The 21,379-nt window shown below is 50.9% G+C and overlaps 1 protein-coding gene across 1 annotated transcript in view; it reads left to right on the forward strand.

Moving 5' to 3' along the window:
• Window positions 1-7,289, forward strand: part of TRPM8 (transient receptor potential cation channel subfamily M member 8) — an 83,653-nt gene extending 76,364 nt beyond the window's left edge. Inside the window, exons 24-26 of the mRNA XM_035571985.2 lie at window positions 288-321; window positions 2,598-2,684; window positions 6,690-7,289. Coding sequence (XP_035427878.2) covers window positions 288-321; window positions 2,598-2,648 — 85 coding nt within the window. The 3' untranslated portion in view covers window positions 2,649-2,684; window positions 6,690-7,289. The remainder of the gene's footprint in view (window positions 1-287; window positions 322-2,597; window positions 2,685-6,689) is intronic.
• The last annotated feature ends 14,090 nt before the right edge of the window (window positions 7,290-21,379 follow it).

The following is a 21,379-nucleotide window of genomic DNA, read 5'->3' on the forward strand; positions in this document are numbered from 1 at the left end:
ATAAATACATAAAAAAAAATTTAAATAACCAAACTGTTCCTGACCAGGGGCATCTGCAGGCAATCTATTTTTAACTGACCTCTGTCAACATGCAAAGAGGAAAGTCTTCTGAAACCTTCAAATTAAGTAGTTGCCTTACGTAAACTCTTTGGCCATTGAGGACTAGATGTCTTAGCTACAGAGACTTCTGTAAAGCAGTTCTGCAGTTTTGCAATGGGAGGGTGGTTAGCCAAGACTTCAATTCCTGGACTCAGCCCTTCTTTTCTGTGTCTTCTTTCTGTTTTCAGGATGGTGCATCGATTCAGACAGCTGGATGCAAAGGTACTTGTTTCATACTACTCATATTGGGGGATGTGCCTCTGTCTTGTAAAGCAGGTAGCAATCTACCTGGAAAATGAGCACCACCAAGAGCCATTTGCAGTCTTTCTTGCTGTCGCCAGGACCCCATCTTCATTGTGCTTTTTTTAATGGGCTCCTTTGCACCTTTGATTCCATGTGTAGCTTCATATTGTGCTGGAAAATGAAGTAGGAAGATGCTTACTTAGTATTGGAAAAGTGTTTTTTCAGTACTCTTTATTGGATGGAAAGCAGTAAAAACAACTTCTATCTATAAAACTGTAGTATTTCACTGTTTATGTGGCCTTTGAAACACTGATTGGAAGAGGCATTACACAGACTATACCCTTCTCAAACGTATGTTCTATCAACTTTAGCCTCTAGTGCTGAAGGAACATGGTAATTCTACATTTTTAAAAATTAAGCTCTGATTTTAAAATGTAATGGCAGTTCAGATATTGTGGCAAACCTGGTGATACTTCAGACAGCACAGGCAACACCTAGGTAAATAGAGAATGTTCTGTATGTATTGCAGGGTGGGAAGATCTGTAATTATGGTTAAAATGACCAGTTCTCATCTGGTTCACAGAGACATACTGTGTTGAAGCTATATAAAGCTGCCAATCTAATAGAGACCCTATCATTATCAAAATTGTCATACAAGTATACTTTTTATGACTGTGAAACAAAAAAAGAGCTTTACAATGGGTATTATATTTGAGAGAGTGACTGTTTTGTGACTTTTGCCTCTGAAGTGGCTAGCAGTTGCACTCGTGTGAAGAAGTCCAAGGGTGAAAAGGCCCACATACAGTTCAAAATACGTCTTTTGATAGTTTAGATTGCAAAATCATAGCTTTCTCTCAAGACTGAAATGGAAATGGTGAGTGGCTGTGTATAACGATACTCTTAAAACAGAGGGAATACGATAACCTTAATTTTCTGCTGAAAAGCGATATCCAAACAGTGCCTCTTCTGTAATGTAATACTTTAGAGCTGCATTGCAGCAAGCTGTTTTTTCTGTTCATACCTTCAGCTTTAATGATGGAAATGTACTGAGGCCAGTGCTTAAGAGTACAGTCCTTGAGAGCAAGAACTCCAGGGATATCTCACTGACTCTCATTTGAGATGATGATTTAAAAAAACAAGTCTGAGGACATAACTGAGTCCTAGGCATAAGCCCTGATCATGGGATAAACTTTTCTTTAAAGCTGTTGTGAATGTCTCGAGGTATAATGGGCATTGGTTACAGCATGGGAAGGCAAGGTTAGACTTTGAGAAGAACTTTGAGCAGTTGTGAGATTAGTGCAACAGGGATCTCTGCTATAGGCCTTGATCAGGATTGTCTAGTGAATGCTGCCTCTGGGGGCTGCTCCAGATGGCCTTTTGAAGTTCACTCTAGCCCTTTATGCTGTTGTTTCTGTGACAGAGCATCCATATTGCTCTACCTAGATTTTGGAGGCTGCTCCATCCACGAGAATGATTTCTCTGAAGCATTTTTTTCTGAAAAATTGTAGTGACTTCCCAAAAGAATAAGATGTTGTTCTATGTGAGTCACAGTGCTAGAAACTGTTCCTTGGTTTGGCATCTCTGGACATACGTGTAACAGGTGATAAATGAAACAAATGTTTAAAAAACAACAACTACACAGAAACGTACTTTTATGGTAGATTGGCTCCACAAAACTACACTGATCTGCAATCTTTGCTTTGAAGGAGCAAAAGGAGATAGAATATAGATTGGCACTTGTAGCTGTCGTGATGCCTGCTTGTTAACTGTCTGGATTACATATTTATTAGGGCTCACTGCATTAATTACATTGCTGAAAACGGTAATGGGTAGTATCCTTTCAAGTACTATTGTATTTGAGATAATATTTGGAGAGGCAATTATTTGTTAATCATATTACTTATTAGTATTGCTTTCCTGTGAAAAGTAATATTAACATTACTTCATTTGCCACCATGGTGTGACTACTGAATACAAAGAGAAGTCAGTTATTGCTTTCTTAACTTGCTAACATGTGCAGCATAGCCAGGTAAGCAGGAGTCCAGATGAGGGGTTTTATGCCTGTTGCTGCTGATCGGCTGATGCATGGTATTTTCTAGAGTACGTATGTTCTAGAGTATTTTAAGGTACTTACAACTGCTTGCTTGTTTTGCTCTCTTCGCTTCATCCTGAGCTGCGATCATCTGTTGGAATGAGTGAGTTAGATTGACTTTATATACAAACAATTTTTTTTATTATTTTTTTTTATTCTTAAGCTTTCTGATTTGAAAGGCCTCCTAAAAGAGATTTCAAGCAAAATCAAATGAATGCAGCTGAAATCCTAAAGTAACTACGTGAGCAGGGTAAGTCCTCTTTAAATCTATTCTCTGGCTTGAATGATTAACCATCATCTGTGATGTTAAATCATATGTTTCTGGAAGAATGATTGGTATTAATTATTGATGCTTATATAGATGCTAATATTGGAATAGACTTAAGAACTAAATTCTCTTCCTCATTTTTTTTTTTTCCTGAAAAATATAATTTTCCATGTGGTGTTTCTAACATTTTTTGGCAAGGCTTAAAATACCTTATTCTGCTCCCTTGTCTTTGAAAAACTGTGAATGGACCAAAGTTACTTTAGTTGTCTTTGTGCTGGAGGCCCTCTGGAAAATTAGGAGCTGCTATGCTGAATCCTTTATAGTTGACTCATTTTAACTCTGAAGAACATAAAAGCCAAATAGAGACAGATGTGTGGGTAGGAGTAACACATTTTCTCACTATCAAAGTGGAGCATTATGGCGGATCACTATAGCCTTTCTGGGTCCTATACAATAAACTTTAGAGTGAAGAGTTGACTCCAAATCTCCTGAGCTACAGTCCAGCGTCTGGTCATAAGCCATGTGTCCTTTTCCATTATGATCTGTGGAAGAACTGTGTTGGGGCCACACGTCACTAGAGAGCAGAGCTCAGTGCCTGCCCCTCAGCTCCCCTCGTGAGGGAGCTGCAGGCCGCCATGAGGCCTCCCCTCAGCCTGCTCTGTTCTGGGCTAAACAGACCAAAGGACCTCAGCCACTTCTTATACGCCTTCCCCTCTAGACCCTTCCCCACCTTTGTAAGCCCTCCTTTGGACACTCTCCAATAGTTTTATGTCCTTACACTGTGGTGCCCGAAACTGCACGCAGTACTAGAGGTGAGGCCGCACCAATGCAGAGCAGAGTGGGACGGTCCCTTCCCTTGACTGGCTAGCAAGGCCGTGCTTGATGCACCCCAGAGTACTGTTGGTCCTTTTGGCTGCAATATTAGGAAGGCTGAGGAGTTAGACAGTTGGTTCTATGCGCAGTCTGCAGTGGACCCACAGCCAGAAAGACCCACAACCTACAGCCTCAAGACAACGCAGAAGGGAGTGATACCGAAAACACAGAGGGAATGGCAGCTTGCTATGGCAAGGACTAGTGGAGGAAGAGACTTCCCCTGTTGCTTGAGGTGCCCTTGCAGAACCTCTTTGTAGATACGGGGACTGCAGAAGACCTGTCACACTGGGGAGATACAGGTGTTGACAAAGCCAGCTCAGCCTGTTCCTTGTAGAATGACCAGTCCAACCAAGAAGCAGTGACAGTGATAGTAGTAGGAGTCTCTTCTGTGGAGAACGGAGGCGCCCATTTGCCAACCTGAACTACTTTCAAGAGAGGTATGTTCCTGCCAGGGACTTGGGACATTTCCAAGAGACTACTGCCCACTGCTGTTATTTCATATGGATACCAGTGACATTCTCAAGAGCAGTCCAAGGTGTATCATGAAGGACTACAGGCGGGGCATTGAAACCGGGTGCAGCCACCATTTTGCAGTCACTCACCAAGGCAATCCTCCGGGGCAGACGTGTGCTGCAGCGGAGTGGGGTATCGAGGCAGGCAAGGCTTTTCTCCTGCATTGAGGCCACTCGAGGCAGCTGAGGGAACCGCCAGGACCTGGCAGCCCTCCCAAGGGGAGGGCAGGCAGAGCCTCCTAGATCTGTTGCTTGAGAACAGAGAGGGTCTTGTGGGTAATGTGGCAGTTGGCAGCCATCTTGGTCATAGTGACCATGAAGCGGTTGAGTTTAAAATTTTTGGTGACAGAAGGAAAACTGCCACCAAAACTTCAGCCCTGGATATGGGGAGAGCAGACTTCGGGTTGCTCAGGGAACTAGTTAGCAAGGTCTCCTGGGAAACTGGTTTTGAAGGCGTCAGTGTCCATCAGTGCTGGTCAGTCTTTAAGGACCGCCTCCTAAAATCATAAGATCAGTCAATTCCAAAATATCGGAAGTCATGCAGGCAGGGCAGAAGGTTGGCTTGGCTGACCAGGGATCTTCTTGTGGAGCTCAGGCTTAAAAAGAAAGTGTACGGCTGCTGGAAGGAGGGTCAGGCAACATGGAAGGACTACAGGGATGCTGTTCGTCTTTGTAGGGAGAAAATTTGTGCCACCAAAGCCCGATTAGAGTTGAAGCTGGCCAGGTCTGTGGGAGACAATAAAAAGGGCTTTTTAAAATATGTGAACAGTAAAAGGAAGACCAGAGAAAACATAGATCCACTGATTGATGGGGATGGTCACTTCAAAAACAAGGACATAGGCAAAGTGGAGACATTTAACGCCTTCTTTGCCTCTGTCTTCAACACTGATGATGGATTCATCCCAGGATGCTCAGAGAGCTGACTGACATCATCACAGGACCTCTCTCAATTATTTTTCAATGGTCTTGGGAATCTGGAGAGGTCCCAATTGACTGGAAGCTGGCAAATGTTGTGCCAATTTTCAAGAACGGCAAGAAAGAAGACTCTGATAACTACAGGCCTGTCAGTTTCACGTCAGTGCCTGGTAAAATTACAGAGAAGATTATCCTGGGCGTTATTGAAATGCACCTTGGGGACAATGCAGTCATAGGTCCCAGCCAACATGGGTTTATGAGGGGTAGGTCTTATTTAACACATTTCATTTCCTTTTATGATAAGATCACCCATCTAGTTGATTAAGGGAAATCAGCTGATGTGATCTTTTTGGATTTCAGTAAAGCTTTCGATACAGTTTCTCATAGGATCCTACTGGACAAAACGTCCAGCATACAGCTGGATAATAACATAATACAATGGGTGAATAATCGGCTGATGGGTAGGGCTCAAAGGGTTACGGTAAATGGGATTACATCAGGCTGGTGGCCAGTCCCCCATGGCTCCATTTTAGGGCCAGTTCTTTTCAATGTTTTCATAAACCATTTGGATGTAGGATTAGCAGGTGTTTTGAGTAAGTTTGCTGATGATACTAAACTGGGAGGAATTGTTGACTCTGTTGAGGGTGGAAAGGCCTTGCAGAGAGATCTGGACAGATTGGAGTGCTGGGCAATCACCAACCGCATGAAGTTTAACAAGAGCAAGTGCCGGGTCCTGCACCTGGGATGGGGCAACCCTGGCTATACGTACAGACTGGGTGATGAGACGCTGGAGAGCAGCCCCGCAGAGAGGGATCTGGGGGTTGTGGTTGACAGCAAGTTGAATATGAGCCAGCAGTGCGCCCTGGCAGCCAGGAGGGCCAACCGTATCCTGGGGTGCATCAAGCATGCCATTGCTAGTCGGTCGAGGGAAGTGATTGTCCCACTCTACTCTGCGCTGGTGTGGCCTCACCTCAAGTACTGTGTGCAGTTCTGGGCGCCACAGTACAAAAAGGACGTGAAACTGTTGGAGAGTGTCCAGAGGAGGGCTACGGAGATGGTGAAGGGCCTAGAGGGGAAGATGTACAAGGAGCAGCTGAGGTCACTAGGCCTGTTCAGCTTGGAAAAGAAGAGGCTGAGGGGGGACCTCATTGCGGCCTACAGCTTCCTTACGAGGGGGAGCAGTGGGGCAGGTGCCCATCTATTCTCTTTAGTGACCAGTGATGGGACCTGAGGGAATGGACTCAAGCTGTGAAAGCAGAGGTTCAGGTTGGAACAAAAAGGTTCTTCACTGAGAAGGTGGTCGTGCACTAGAACAAGCTCCCCAGGGATGTAGTCACGGCACCAACCCTGTCGGAGTTTAAGAAACGTTTGGACTATGCTCTCAGTCATAAGGTCTGAATTTTGGGGTAGACCTGTGTGGAGCCAGGAGTTGGACTTGACGATCCTTGTGGGTTCCTTCCAACTTGGGATATTCTATGATTCTGTGATTGTTGTTTCACTTCCTCACAGCTAGCATCTCTGCTACTCTGCTAAGACATGATATTCTGGATAGGTAATGCAGACAGCTCCTTGACCTGAAGTGTTGTGCAAGACATCCAAGGTTCCAAGTGGATGCCTTCAGGATGACAACAAAACATGGTGCTGGGCTGCAAGCTCTAATTTAAATTTTTTTCTTTTGCTCACCCAGGTACCAATTCATCTAGAATTTTGGAGCTGGCAGAAACCACCAAGTAAATGGAGACAATAGGATTTTTTTTATTATTATTTGGTTTTGATAAGACAACGTGTTCTGCTTGTTGGATGATGACATTAAAACATTAAGACTGTTTCTCTCCTGTCAGAACTCCCAGTTTACCCAAGCTTTCCTGTTTCTTCATCTCCCCAGATGTTCAATGGCAGAAGGTAGTCCTTATCAGCTTCTGTTAAAATGTACTGTTAATTCCAAGTGCTGTGCTGCTGCTGCCAAATTCACTCTGCTTTTGAATTTCACTCAGAAGGGTTTGTTCATGGGACTCCTTTACTAATTAATTGCTTGTCTTAATGAATCTCCCTTCCCTCTTCATGCAGTAACTAAATCTAGCTTGTTAATTATACAGTCTGTCTGTAAGACCTGCTGAAGCCTGTAATGCTGGTATGCCAGAATGAAGTGTATTGCAGCATCAACCCCCTGGGGAAAGATAATCTTTGGTCCAACACCAACACCTTGGACTTCACAAGAACAGTGTAAACTTACTCCTGCTCTGCCTGGAACTGTGCAGCAATGCAGAAGCTCAACTGTTGCAGTCTTGCATGGAAGGGATACAATTCTTATTGAAATAGTTTTGAAAGGCCTTGTGTGTTATCTTTGCTTGTTTCTACGGGGATAATTTTTATACTTGGAGCATTGTAATCTGTTTTAATTTTTTCAAACATCTCTTTGCAGATGTTTGTATAACGGATATAAAATTGCAAAGATTAGCAAGCTTTACATTTTCTTATGCTTGCTATGGTGAGGTTGCTGTTGTCTTTCTTGAAATAGCAGTGGAATCTTGTGGTGGTTTGTGTGGTATAAATGCTGTGTTACCAGCTGAAGGAAGACTACTCTGAATGGCATGCATATACCTTGGAAAATATTGTATCCATCTTCATCCCCAGTGACTAGGAACAATCTCTCAACATGTTTGATTCTGGAGACTTAGATATTTTCCTTTTGCTGGCAATGGCTATCTTAGTCCATACACTTTACCATGACTTACAGCTAGTCTGAGGGCTGTTAGGCAAAATATATGAGTGCTTATGCAGATGATATGTGAGATCTCCAAGTGACTAGTTGGTGGTGGTGGAAAGGGAACTGCTGTGGTAGCAGAACACTCCCCAGGCTAGTCAACTTGACTTGTGCAAATAGAGCCATCTACTGCCTGGCTAGAAACCAAAGCCTATGTACAAAGCCTGTTTCTGTGCACAGTAGTTTTATGTTCCAGTCCATGTGTGCTGTGAAAGCATGTTGGCCCATAAGGTGAAGACAACCAGGACAGGACAGGGCTACAAAGCATGGATGTTTGGGGGAATGTTTCTGCTTCTGAGATGCAATCAACTGAGGTGCAGCTGACTGACCAAAGAGGCCAGTACATGCGTGCATTCTGCAGGGAGATCTTTCAAACCAACCTCTTTTTCTTAACATACCCAGAATACATGCCAGACCCTCTCCTGCTTCATTGTTTACTGAAGCTGCTGCTCTAGCTGTCTTCATAGTTGAAAATGGAAGTTGTCCAGGGAAAACTGTGATGAGGCCTTGCCAGAAGGGTTACTGCCTTTTTTTTTTTTTTTGCTATTTCACATTACCTAATATTACTGTATGCCCTGCCTTACCCAAAGCTGGGGTCTAGAGCATTGCCAATAGCAGTGTTAGTAACTTATATATCAAGTATTTCAGTCCTTTCCTGTAAAAAAGATTGCAAAGTCCTCAGTAAGACCTTTGCTTATTTCTGTGGCACATAGCTCACATCATAAGTTAAGCCTTAAGATAAGCCTCCTTTCTGGAAACTTTCTTCAATGTCACTTGTATGCATCAAAGTGAAAGTTGTGCTTTCACTGCATTTCTTTCACATATAAAACCTGTAGTGTACTTGCCAGAAGACAGAGTGATGTGCTCCTACGTAAAACGATGAAAGTAGCTTTGAGACATGGCATGAAAAATCAAAACTCTACAGCAGCTTGTCCCAGCCCTGGCTGCTGCACCAGCAGCAGGAATTGGCCCCATGGCTACAGAGCCCCGAGTGACCAACATGGGCCCGAGGTGCCCAGGGGGCTCCCTGGCACCCTGTCCCTGGCGCCTGTCTTGGGGAGCCTGGCTGGGTCCCTCACACAGAGGTTTTGGAACCAAGAGTCCACAAAGTGCTGCCTTGACATAGCTCATACACAACTGAAACCTTTAAGCAGGGGAGTCTCTACAATGTTTGGTCATGAGATGAGGAATGACCATGGACATCTATTTTGCCACACAGACGTTTGCTCTATGGTCATCTTGTGCCAAAGCTTTTGAAAGATCTGGGGAACGTAATGGTGAGTTGGGCGTTTTCCTGTACTAAAAGGCACGTGCTCCAGCTTTGCTGTCATTTCTGTGAGCATGAGGGTCTGTCAGCAGTAGGAAACCTGGCAGCTATTTTGGAAGAAAGAAATGCCCAGAAGATCTGTCCCATCAAGGTGATGGTGATGTGTGAACATGGAGTGAGAAAGTGGCTGCTTTGGGGAAGGAAGTGTGCTGTGGACAGACCATTTTGAAAAGGATCTTTGGAAACATTTCCATCGTTCAACAATTTGGTTGCTGAGAATGACATAAGCGAGTGGCCTGTAAAACCATTGTGTCTGTAGGCTTCCAAAGCCTGGAGCTAGACTTCTGTAACCCTGTAAACGGAGGGGTGGAAGTGGAAGCTGGAAGCTTTATGTTAAAAATATAAAAAGGCTCCACCACTTGCCAGTTAGTTTGCCAGAACTACCGAGTGGTGTGCCTCTCTTGCAGCTTCGTGTGTGTGGTAGGTCTTGTTCTCTGCGATGGCAGCCATAAAGCCAGGTACACTGGTTTACACTAAACCTCCCTGAAGCTCAAACGGAGCCTGCGAATCGCTCTCTGGCAGGGTGTGAAGCCAAGATGATCAAAGGTAATAAGCCTATTCAATCAGAAGGCAGTCCCTGAAACATTACTATGAAGAACATACTAGCCATAATACTCATCAATAATACTCACTGCTTGACAGTAGTTATCAATTGTAGTGAGAGCAAAATGGGTTTTACTATCCCCAATCAATAAACTAGTATACAAAATTATTTCATAAATATTGTTTCTTTCCCCTTTGTCTCATGTTTTTCTGGTTTCTCCTCCTGGGCGTGTTTCCCGGCACCCACCACACTGGAGCACACCAGTGCCTGTATATACCCTCTAAACACACCTGTGCATGTCCAGAGTCGAGGGCCCAGGCATTGTCACCTCAAGTTTGGTAACGCTGGGCTGGGCCCTGTGTGGGAAGGGGGTGAGGAGGCAGCCCCAGGGGTCCCTTCCCACTACCCACTTGGTGGCCCTGTGACCTGGAGAGCTGCAGTGGCGGGAAGCTGTGAGGGGACAGGGTGGCGAGAGGCCTGTGGAAAAGGGGTGTGAGGCAGCGGGTCACAGGGCTCTTTGTGACCCGCCATGATGTGGGTGTGGCCCAGGTGAGGTGGCAGCGGGTCACAGAGCCCTTTGTGACCCTCTGTATTTATAGACGTTACCAGCAAGCAGCAAGCTCACTTTGCCTGGAGGACGTGACGCGACAGGACAGGAGGGAGTGGGACTGTGAGGAGCCCCTACACAGTGCCCTCATTCCCTGCTGCCCCTGTTTGTGGCACTTCGCCAAGGCGTTTGCCATCCCTGTGCCAAAAGCCTTTGAGGCACGGTCTTGTTGGGATGGAGGAGAGACCCCCCAGCCAGCCCATGGAGGCCTGGCAGGAGACGGACGATGAAAGCGCCAGGTTCATGCTGTCACGGCGGCAAGGCAGGGAGCTGGTGGTGGCGCCAACATGGGCAGGTGAGTGGCCATGCTGGCCAGTGGGGCGGGAGCTGCCAACCAGCTCTGCTACTTCCCATTGTGTATGGGAGACCCTGCACTGTCCAGGGCCTGCCCTGCTGGGTGTCCCTAGAGGGAGAGGGGCAGGGGGACTGGTCCCTCTCCACTGAACAGGCAAGGTGGCAGGCAGCCATCCTGTGTAAGGGACCTCTCCTGCTCTCAGGCAGCAAGCTCCTCATGGCCATACTCCCACCATGCCCCATCTACTGGACATCCCCAGCCCCGATGCGCAGGCAGAGGGATGGGGCTCAGTGCCCCTGCTAGTCCCTTGCTAAGGGGTCACCCTGTCCGGGGAGTGGGGGACTCAGTTGGGTCCCCCAGCCTCTCTGGCAGACCCTCATCTGTGTCTGCGCGTGGTCTTCACCAAATCCAGCTGCAGCCCTGTCAAAGGAGGCAATGGAGGAGGAGCTGTGGCAGGAGTTGGCCCTGGAGTACATCCGCGACTTCCTAGAGAAGAAAGAAAAGGTACCTGCACCATTACCACCTTGTGCAGGGCCTGCTCAGCCGAGCACTACCCTTAGGGCTCTAGGTGTGTGGCATCTCTCATCCCTGCTCTCCCTTCTCTCTTAGGCCTATGGGGATAACCTGAAGCCCACTACAAAGGCTCAGATCATCCTGAATGCCATTGAGGAGGCAGCAGCCTCAGGCCACTTCAACACACAAGAGGTTGCTATGCTGTTGCATGGCCTCGTGAAACTCCACATCTCCCTTTCTGAGCACGTAAGCAACCTGTGGTGGGGCTTGAGCCCTTCGGGGATCATGTCTGCCCTGAAGCTGGGTGGCAACTGCACATGCACTTAGGCCAGTCCACGGTGGTGGGAGAGTAAGAAGTGCTTGGTGGGATCAGGGGAAATGGGTCACACTGGCAGCAGCCCCACTCAGCCATGTTTCTACCAGGTTCCGAAGATGGTGAAGAGCATCTACCAGTGGCTCGCATCCGTCAGGAGGCCCGAGCACAGGCTGGCCAAGAGCATCCTGCCTCTGGCTGAGGAGCACCCCCACGACGTGGTGGTGACCCTGCTGCGCTGCTCCCCATCGTGCGACAGGTATGGGGCCCACCTGCCCTGATGGCTCGGGGCCCACCAGCCTTTTGAGCCCATCCAGCGCCAGCTGCCGGACAGATGGCAGTTTTCAGGATGCTCTGCAGGGGCCGAGCCCTCCATCACCCCATTTCCCAGCCCTGGCACACCAGCCCCAGAGCCTGCCGCCACACTCCCTCTCTGCCCCACAAGGGACTGTAGCTCGGCTGCCTGCAGGGCCAGGCCCGCTGAGTGCTGCTTTTGAGGGGCAGGGGGCAGAGGCAGGACTGGTGGCTGGCTTGGGCCCCACCAGGGTTGCCCAGGCTACAGTACAGTGGCTGAGACCCCTCTGACTGAGTGTTGTGGGCCTGCAGAACTGCTGTGGTCCTGTGGGGTGTGATGTTCTCTGATGGCGAGACTTCGAAGCTGGTGATGAACGAGCTGGTCCGTGTTCTGGAGGACTGGCCCCTGCACAGGACGTCCACCGCTGACAGAGATGACACGGCTGTCTGTTCCCTGGCGGTGAGTTTCTGGATGAGGCCTTGCTTGCCCCCTGTGTTGCCTCTCTGGATGTCTCTCTGTCCTCCCCCATCACTACATCTCTCTGTCTCATGGTGGGCTGCAAACTTGGCTTTGGGGCAGGTTTAGGGACGGGCTAAGTTTAGGGGTCAAGGCACAGCCCAGGAGGCTGCAGGGGCTGAGACGGGGAGGCTGGTGTGGCTGCAGGACACAGGAGGTCCCCCAGGATACCGTCCCTCCACACCCGGGGAAGCTGCTTGTGCGCTGTCACAAATAAGAGCTGAGCCCAAAGAGCTTTGGTGGCTCAGCTCTGTCTGGGCAGCCAGGCTGGGTGCTCTCTCCGCCGGTATCTCCCGTGGCCCAGGGCTGCGCTTGAACCTCAGCCTTCCACAGTGGGGCCGTGCCATGGGGACATCTCAGCAATGAGCACGGTCTTTGGCTGTTTCTTTCAGGCAACCAGGGCGCTGTGGGAGATCCTCAATATGGACACCTGTGTACTGGCAGTGAAGAAGCATTTCCCACATCTCTTCCTGGCTGTGCTCTTCCAAATTTCCTTCAGCACACAGCACACGCCAGAGGAGGTCCACGCCTTCTGGAGGGAATGCACGTGTGAAGACAAGGAGCCCCATGAGCCCAAAAGGTGCTCCATCGCAGTCTTCCCATCCCTCCCGCAGCCCCAGAGCCAGGGCAAGGGCTCCCAGCATGACCCGAGCTTTGTTCTTGCATGCAGATTTGCAGCGTACACAATGGCCAGACTGCTCACCCGTGTGGACTGTTTGGAGCAGCTGGCGGCCTTCGAGCGTGGGAGTGGCTGGGAACTACTCATCAGCCCTGAGGTCCACCACCTTGGGCTGACTCTACTGGCTGGGTGAGAGCCACCGTCTTCCTTCTTCCCCCGGGCTTTTTCCCCTGCAATGGGGCGCCCCATGCAACGCCCTCATCTGCAGGTGGGGTAGGGAGTGGGGGGCTCATTTCTTGGGGCTGGAAGGGGCCAAAGCCTCGGTGTTTGTGAGTCACCTCCCATGGCATTGGCATCCCCTCCTGTGGGGCTTGAGCTGAATGGCACCGAGCGAGGGGCTCTGGCTGTAGGCAGCCCCAGCAAGGGCAGCCCACCAGGGCAGGGTTCCCCTGAGGAGGGCAGCGTCCAAGGGACATGAATCTGCCATGGGTGGGCCAGGAGTCTCCTCAGAAAGGCAGGCTTCATGGCACGAAGGCCGTTTGAGTACTCTCCACCCCAAGAGGATCCTGCTGGTGCTGGGCACTGGCTTTCTCCTGGCAAGCGGTGTTGGGGAAAGACCAGGCCTCTGTGAGCTTAACGACTGGTGGTTGCTGGAGCAGAGCATGAAGGTGGCCCTGGCCTGGCCTGTGGCGTAGCGGCTGGATGAGGGGGGTGGTCAGTCTGGGGAGTGGTTTGCCCATCCTGCTCTGCGCTGACGATGCCTTCTGCCTTCTTCCAGAGAATTGAAAACTACCTCATTCGAGCTGCGTCTCTGGATCCTGCATGCTATGAAAAGGCGTCTCAGCAGGGAAGAACCCCGCTGGAAGATTGCTGCCATGGCGTTCATCCTTGAGGTGAGCCTGATGGCAAGAGGTGCCTCTCTGAGCTGCCTCTGGCCACTGCACCCTCTCGTAGCCACAGCTGTGGGCAGAGGCCAGGCAGTGGAGCCGGGACAGGAACAGGCTCCGCTTCATCCCCTTGGCCCATTGCTGCCAGGATGACACCCATCCCCAGCAGTCTTCTGTGCCTCCCTTGCACCAGCTCTCACTGTTCAAGTCTGGGGAACCCCAGACTGCCTGGGCTGCTGCTCATGCCCTGCACTAGCGGCTGGATCCATCCCTGCATGGTGTGGGGGTCCTGTCAGCTGTGCCCGCCCGTCACTGTTGTGTGTGTTTCAGATGCTGACTTGTGAGGACCTAAAAGAACAGGATGACTACATTGTGAGGCTCCTCCCGAGGTACCTGCACAGTGAGGATGAGATGATGCTGGATCTGCTGCTCAGAGGCCTCCTGAAGATGTGCGATGGACGCAGGAGGGTGAGCAGGGGGCAGCCGTTTGAAGCCATGCTGGCAGCACGGGGCTGGGCAAGGGGTGCTGGGTAACACAAGCAGCTTGGGCTTTACTAAGCAGCGGGAGCTGTTGGGAGCTGCTTACAGCTCTCCTGCCTCTCCATGTCTTTGTCTGAGTCCTTGGGGGCAGTCCTGTGGCTTCTGTGCCCCGAGGAAGCAGCGTGGGCTTTAACAGCCTGAGCGTTTTTGCCAGTGCAGCCTTTTTGGCTTCACAACACGGTGCTGTGTTCCACACAGGCAAGGAAAATTGCATACCTGCTGTCAGACATCTTGGCTCTCCTGAAGCATGAGGAAAAGGATTTGGCTATGTTAGCCCTGGTTTTGCTCATCAGGATTCTCCAGTGCATAGACAGGTTGCTCAACAGACACACCGCCAGGGAGATGGCTGTGAGTCTGCGGCCACTCTTCGAACATGTAAGGCATGGGATGGGGCCTGACTGGCATCTTTGTGGGCTGGTGCATGGGGCTGAGGCTGTGGTGTGCTCCCCGTTGGCACGTGTCCCCATGGGCAGGGGACTTTGTGTGTCCGATGCCCTGTGAATGCTGGGCGCTGTCAGGAAGCTTTATGCCCCGCAGACAGATTTTCAGACCCTTGCCCAGGTGGGGCTGGAGCAGCCAGCACTGATGGCTTTCCCTCTTCCTTCCCACCAGTGGGATGCCACCGTGCGGTTGGTGGCCATCCAGCTCTACATGGACGTGATGGACTTCACAGAGCCGATTGAAAAATGGCATGTGAGGTCAGAAGTGCGAAAGTGCCTGATCCCACTGCTCTGCCACCTGGACGACGATGTTGAGGAAGTCGCTGAGGTGAGGATTTCTAGCCTGACTGGTTGTTTTGGGAGGGCGATGCCCTGTAGGAGAACACCCCTGGGTGGGACTGAGCACCCAGAGCAAGGGCTGCAGGAGGGCGCAGAGCCCCCTCCCTGCGTGCCCAGGCCACCCCCCACTTTCCTCTGCCTGCCATGCCTCTGCCTGCCCAGAGGGACGGAGCAGTGGACACAGGTCCTCTCTCCTGGGTGGTGGTGGCATCTATCTCTGTTGCTCTGCAGGCTGCTCTGAAAACCTTGACTTTTGCTGCCAAGTTCCTGAAAAAGAAGAAGCTCAAGAGAATGCTGAAGGCAAGAAAGAAATGGAGGGCTGCCGAGTACTTGGTAAGGGCAGCCCCAAAGCCCCAGCCCTGGTCTGGACAGGCCCCCAGCTCCCCTGCGCCCAGTGTGCAGGGCAGGCAGCTGTGCCCCTGCCCATGGCTGCAGCCTGGAGCCGCCAGCCTGCACTGCGCACATGCTGCCTTTCCTTGGGCACGCAGCTCCAAAGTCTCTTCTCCAGGCTCCTCTCACTTCTGGAGCCTGGGAATGCCAACGGGGCCCTGGCCCAGCAGGGCCTGGGTGTCAGAGTGGCACCTCAGCCCTCTGGGGAGCACCCTGTCCCCTGCTCCCTGCAGAGCCCGGCCCCAGTACCAGCCGGCTGCCGGCTGGGTGTTGGGGGTGTCCCAGCAGGGGAGGCCAGTGTGGTGGTTTTACTCGGGTAAAAGCAGCCAAGCTCCACCACAGCCACTCTCTCACTCTTCCTCAAAGGGGAAGGGGGAGAAAATATGATGCACAGGGCTCTGGGGTTGAGATAAGGACGGGGAGATCGCTCAACAGTTATCGTGACAGGCAAAACAGATTCAGAGTAGGGAGATAGTAAGATTTATTGCCTATTACTAACAAGCTAGAGAAGTGAGAAACAAAGGAAAGAAACCAAAAGCACCTTTCCCCCATCCACCCTTTTCCACCTCCTCTCCCCAAGTGGCACAGGGGAACGGGGGAATGGGTGCTGCGGTCAGTCTATGGCACTTTGTCTCTGCCGCTCCTTCTCAGTCACTCTCTGCCCCTGCTCCATGTGGGGTCCCTCTCATGGGATGCTGTCCTTCCCGAACTGATCCTGCGTGGGCTTCCCACAGGCAGCAGCTCTTCAAGAACTGCTCCAAATATGGGTCCGTACCACGGGGTCCATCCCTTTCTTAAGTATGCTCTCACAAAGGTGCAAACAACATCACTTACTGGCTCTACTCTGGCCAGCAGTGGGGCCCTTATCTAACATGGGGCAACTTCTGGATTCTTCTTGCAGAAGCCATCCCTATGGCCACCCTGCTACCAAAACCTTGCCACGTTAACCCACTACAGCCAGTCCCGTGTCTCCTGCACCAGCCCCATGCCCATATTGTGCTTTCTGCTCTCTGCAGGCCAAGGAAAGCGGACGGATAACAAAACTCTACCTGAACCAGGGCCTACGCTACCTGAACAGCCCACACGAGTTCGTGCGATTGGCGGCAGTCAGGTTCCTTGGTAAGCTAGAGCCTTGGGGTCCCTCTCTGCCCAGGGGGAGGTGGGTGCGTGGCCAGGCCAGCAGGGCCTGGGGCAGGCTGGGGTAGGGTTTGTGATGGGCTGTGTGTGCCTAGGGCTCCTCGGGCGGCACATGATGGACTGGCGCGAGGAGAAGCTCCAGATCATCTGTGAGGGTGAGTGAGGGCAGCGGGGTGTAGGTGGGGGCTGGTGGGGAGGGGGAAAGAGCCTGGGCTGGGAGCTGCAACCCCTGTCCTGGCAAGGAGGGGCTCTGTGGCCTGTGTGGGAGAGGGGTGGTGTGGGCAGAAGAGAGAGAGATTCCAGGGGCTTGTGAAGCACTCAGGGCCAGCCCCTTCCTGCTGGTCTCATTGCCCCCTGCTCTTGCCTGGCCATGGGAAAAGCTGGGTGGCGCTGGCCCCAGCAGCAGCAGTTCCTGGGGTCACAACAGACACAGGCTCATAAGTCGTCTCTGTTCCTCTTTCCTAGCCCTTCAACACATGACGGACGATGCCAGTGCAACCATCTCCAGCCTGGCGGTTCAGAACATTTTAATTCTACGGGCTGTGGAAAGAAGGCGTAACTCCACATTTGGAAAGCACACAGTGTACACCCAGTTCCATAAGGCATGGCAGAGGATGCCCTCTTGGCTGGGCAGCTGCTGGTGGTGCTGAACTAGCCAATAAACGAGTAATACAAATTAAATCAATAAACTAGTATACAAAATTATTTCATAAACATCGCTAACTATGCCTTTGTCTCATGTTTTTCTGGTTTCTCCTCCTGGGCGTGTTTCCCGGCACCCACCACACTGGAGCACACCAGTGCATGTATATACCCTCTAAACACACCTGTGCATGTCCAGAGTCGAGGGCCCAGGCATTGTCACCTCAAGTTTGGTAACGCTGGGCTGGGCCCTGTGTGGGAAGGGGGTGAGGAGGCAGCCCCAGGGGTCCCTTCCCACTACCCACTTGGTGGCCCTGTGACCTGGAGAGCTGCAGTGGCGGGAAGCTGTGAGGGGACAGGGTGGCGAGAGGCCTGTGGAAAAGGGGTGTGAGGCAGCGGGTCACAGGGCTCTTTGTGACCCTCTGTATTTATAGACGTTACCAGCAAGCAGCAAGCTCACTTTGCTTGGAGGACGTGACGCGACAGGACAGGAGGGAGTGGGACTGTGAGGAGCCCCTACACAGTGCCCTCATTCCCTGCTGCCCCTGTTTGTGGCACTTCGCCAAGGCGTTTGCCATCCCTGTGGCCAAGAGCCTTTGAGGCACGGCCTTGTTGGGATGGAGGAGGGACCCCCCAGCCAGCCCATGGAGGCCTGGCAGGAGATGGACAATGAAAGCACCAGGTTCATGCTGTCACGGCGGCAAGGCAGGGAGCTGGTGGTGGCACTAGGAGGAGAAGCTGTGGCAGGATTTGTCCCTGGAATATGTCCATGACTTTTTGGAGAAGAAAAAATATGCCTCCCTTAGGCCTATGGGGATAACCTGAAGCCCACTACAAAGGCTCAGATCATCCTGAATGCCACTGAGGAGGCAGCAGCCTCAGGCCACTTCAACACAGAAGAGGTTGCTATGCTGTTGCATGGCCTCGTGAAACTCCACATCTCCCTTTCTGAGCACGTAAGCAACCTGTGGTGGGGCTTGAGCCCTCTGGAGATCATGTCTACCCTGAAGCTGGGTCTTCTAGCAACCGCACATGCATTTAGGCCAGCCCAGGGTGGTGTAAAGGTAAGAAGTGCTTGGTGGGATCAGGGGAAATGGGTCATGCTGGCAGCAGCCCCACTCTCAGCCATTTCTCCTCCAGGCAACGAACTTCATGAGGAGCATCTACCAGTGGCTCATGTCCACTACAAAGGCATCTGCCCAGCACCGTCTGGACAAGAGCCTTCTGGCACTGGCCAAGGAGCACCCCCATGATGTGGTGGTGACCCTGCTGCGCTGCTCCCCATCATGTGACAGGTATGGGGCCCGCCAGCCTTTCGAGCCCATCCAGCGCCAGCTGCCAGACAGATGGCAGTTTTCAGGATGCTCTGCAGGGGCCGAGCCCTCCATCGCTCCATTTCCCAGCCCTGGCACACCAGCCCCAGAGCCTGCCGCCACACTCCCTCTCTGCCCCACAAGGGACTGTAGCTCGGCTGCCTGCAGCCTGCAGGGCCAGGCCTGCTGGGTGCTGCCTTTGAGGGGCAGGGGGCAGAGGCAGGACTTGTGGCCAGCTTGGGCGCTGCTGGGATTTCCCAGGCTACAGTACAGTGGCTGAGACCCCTCTGACTGAGCATTGTGGGCCTGCAGAACTGCTGTGATCCCATGGGGTGTGATCGTCACCTTCTACCAGAACGTTCGTTGAAGGCTGCGTGGCTGCCAGCTTCTCCCTGCCTGTACGGCACCTCCAGCCCTTGGTTCTGCCCAACCCTTCTCTGACTCCCAGATCAGCCCTCTGCTTGGCCTTCCCCAAAGAAACAGTCCTGCTTCTTAACCTTGTCTGTGTCTTTTTTTTTTTTTTTTTGTGGCAATGAAACTGTGGGTGACTCTGGTCCTGAGGTGACTGAGACCCTCCGGAGTATGGCTGGCCACGCTGGCTTGATGCAGTGTGCAGCAGTCCCTCACGGGGTCTATCTTCGGATATCTTCATCAATGACATGGATGATGGGATTGAGTGCACCAAAACTGAGTGGTGCAGCTGATACCAATGAAGGAAGAGATACCATTCAAAGGGACCTGGACAGGCTGGAGAAGTGGGTCCATGTGAACCAAATGAGGTTCAACAAGTCCAAGTGCAAGGTGCTGCACCTGGGTTGGGGCAATCCCAAACAGGAGTACAGACTAGAAGAAGAACTCATTGAGAGCAGTTCTGTGGAGAGAGACTTGAGGTTTCTGGTGGATGAAAGGCTCAACATGAGCCACCAGTGCTCGTTTGCAGCCCAGAAGGCCAACTGCATCCTGGGCTGCATCAAAGGCGGCATGACCAGCAGATTGAGGGAGGTGATTGTCCCCTTCTACTTTTCCTTTGTGAGGCCCCCACCTGGAGTACTGCATCAAGAAAGCACAAGAAAGATGTGGACCTGTTAGAGCAAGTCCAGAGGAGTGCCACAAAGATGATCAGAGGGCTGGAGCACCTCTCCTGTGAAGAAAGGCTGAGAGAGCTGGGGATGTTCAGCCTGGAGAAGGTTCTGGGGAGACCTCATTGCGGCCTTGGCTCTCCAGTTGATAAATCAGCTAATGGATGGGAATCAGTCTTGGTTAGAACAATATTGCTGCTGGTGCACTGGAGCAGCCAGGTGACAAAAATGTGCTCATCTGGGCAATGCCTGAAATCTTTCTGTGTATCTCGTAGTTCACCCTGGAATAGGGATTGCAGGGTTATTGATGCTTTTATGACATCTTCCTCTTTGTCTTCCTGTTTGCATGGTGGCCCCACTTCAGAGTAGACTTCCTCATCACCATCTTCCTTGTTTGTTGTCTGAGTAGGACTTCCTTTCCTTTCTGAACAACCTGACTTTCTCATCCATTGTTTCATCTTGCGTATAGAGGTGACTGATACTCAGATTGGTTCTCTGGCCCAGCCATGGGGCCCATCGCAGGGGTTGGAATGGCTGCAGGGCCCATCACAGGGATTGGAGTGGCTGCAGGGCCCATCGCAGGGGTTGGAATGGCTGCAGGGCCCATCACAGGGATTGGAGTGGCTGCAGGGCCCATCGCAGGGGTTGGAATGGCTGCAGGGCCCATCTCAGGGATTGGAGTGGCTGCAGGGCCTGCCACAGGAGTTGGAGTGGCATTGACTGTGGCTTAGTAAACATAGGCCAAGCCCCAACACGTTACAGTGATTTGTGTCTCTTTGGAATTGCCAGAGTAATGACACACCTTTTCCAAGCATTTTACCATTTTTTTTTAGGATTCTGCACTTGTTCAGGGGTGAAGTTCCAAAGCACTGGAGGTGCCCACTGCTCTAGGTGCCTGTCCATATCCTCCCACACTACCTGCTGCTCATAACTATCCTGCCTCGTGGCAGATCTCTGGGTGGCATTCTTAAGTAGTTGTTTAACCTTAAACAAAACCTGAAATACATTCAGAAGGCATAACAATAGGAACGTGAAGGTTTGAACATCCCAAAGATATTCAGAGTTTTAAAGAGCTATTGTAACTAGCCTGGAGAAGGGGAAGGTGAAGGAGAAAGGGAGAGTAAGAAGTGGGGAAGAAGTGAAGTGTCTCCCCTTGTCCCCCCCCTAGACTGGTCTCCTGAGGAGAAAAGGTAAAGTGTGTAGTTATTAACAGTTTCCAAGAGATGGTTCACAAAGTACAGAAGGTGATGGCACTGCTGAGTTCAAATACCAGATTAGTCTCATGACCAGTAATTTTTCATATCATAAACCCGTGTTACACAGTACAGCAAAATAATAATCTTAAACCAGCCCCCAGAAATGATAAACAGCACAACAGGGAACACATACAGTAAGTAATGTGCCATACAGCACAATTCCAAAAACAACCACCACAGACCAGAAATCAAAAACATCAACATTGTGATCAGCACCTATTAAACTGATCTAGTGCCTATAACAATTTTGTTTTAACATATTTTGGTCAGTTCTGTTGTTATCTCAACCCTTTTTGCCCCATGTTGGGTGCCAAAAGGACTGTTGTGGCTTAACCCAGCTGACAGCTCAGCACCACGCAGCTGTTTGCTTTGCCTCCCTCCCTGATCCCCAGTGGGATGGGGGAGAAAATTGGGAGGGGGGAAAAAAAAAAAAGTAAAAGCTCGTGGGTTAAGATAAAGACAATTTAATTGGCCCGAAAAGGAAGAGAAATTATAATGATGATGATAATAAAATGTACAAAACAATGCCTCGAGAGCAGCTGATGAGGCTTGGGCAAGGCC

The sequence above is a fragment of the Cygnus atratus genome, chromosome 6, assembly GCF_013377495.2.
Source record: "Cygnus atratus isolate AKBS03 ecotype Queensland, Australia chromosome 6, CAtr_DNAZoo_HiC_assembly, whole genome shotgun sequence".
Lineage (NCBI taxonomy): Eukaryota > Metazoa > Chordata > Aves > Anseriformes > Anatidae > Cygnus > Cygnus atratus.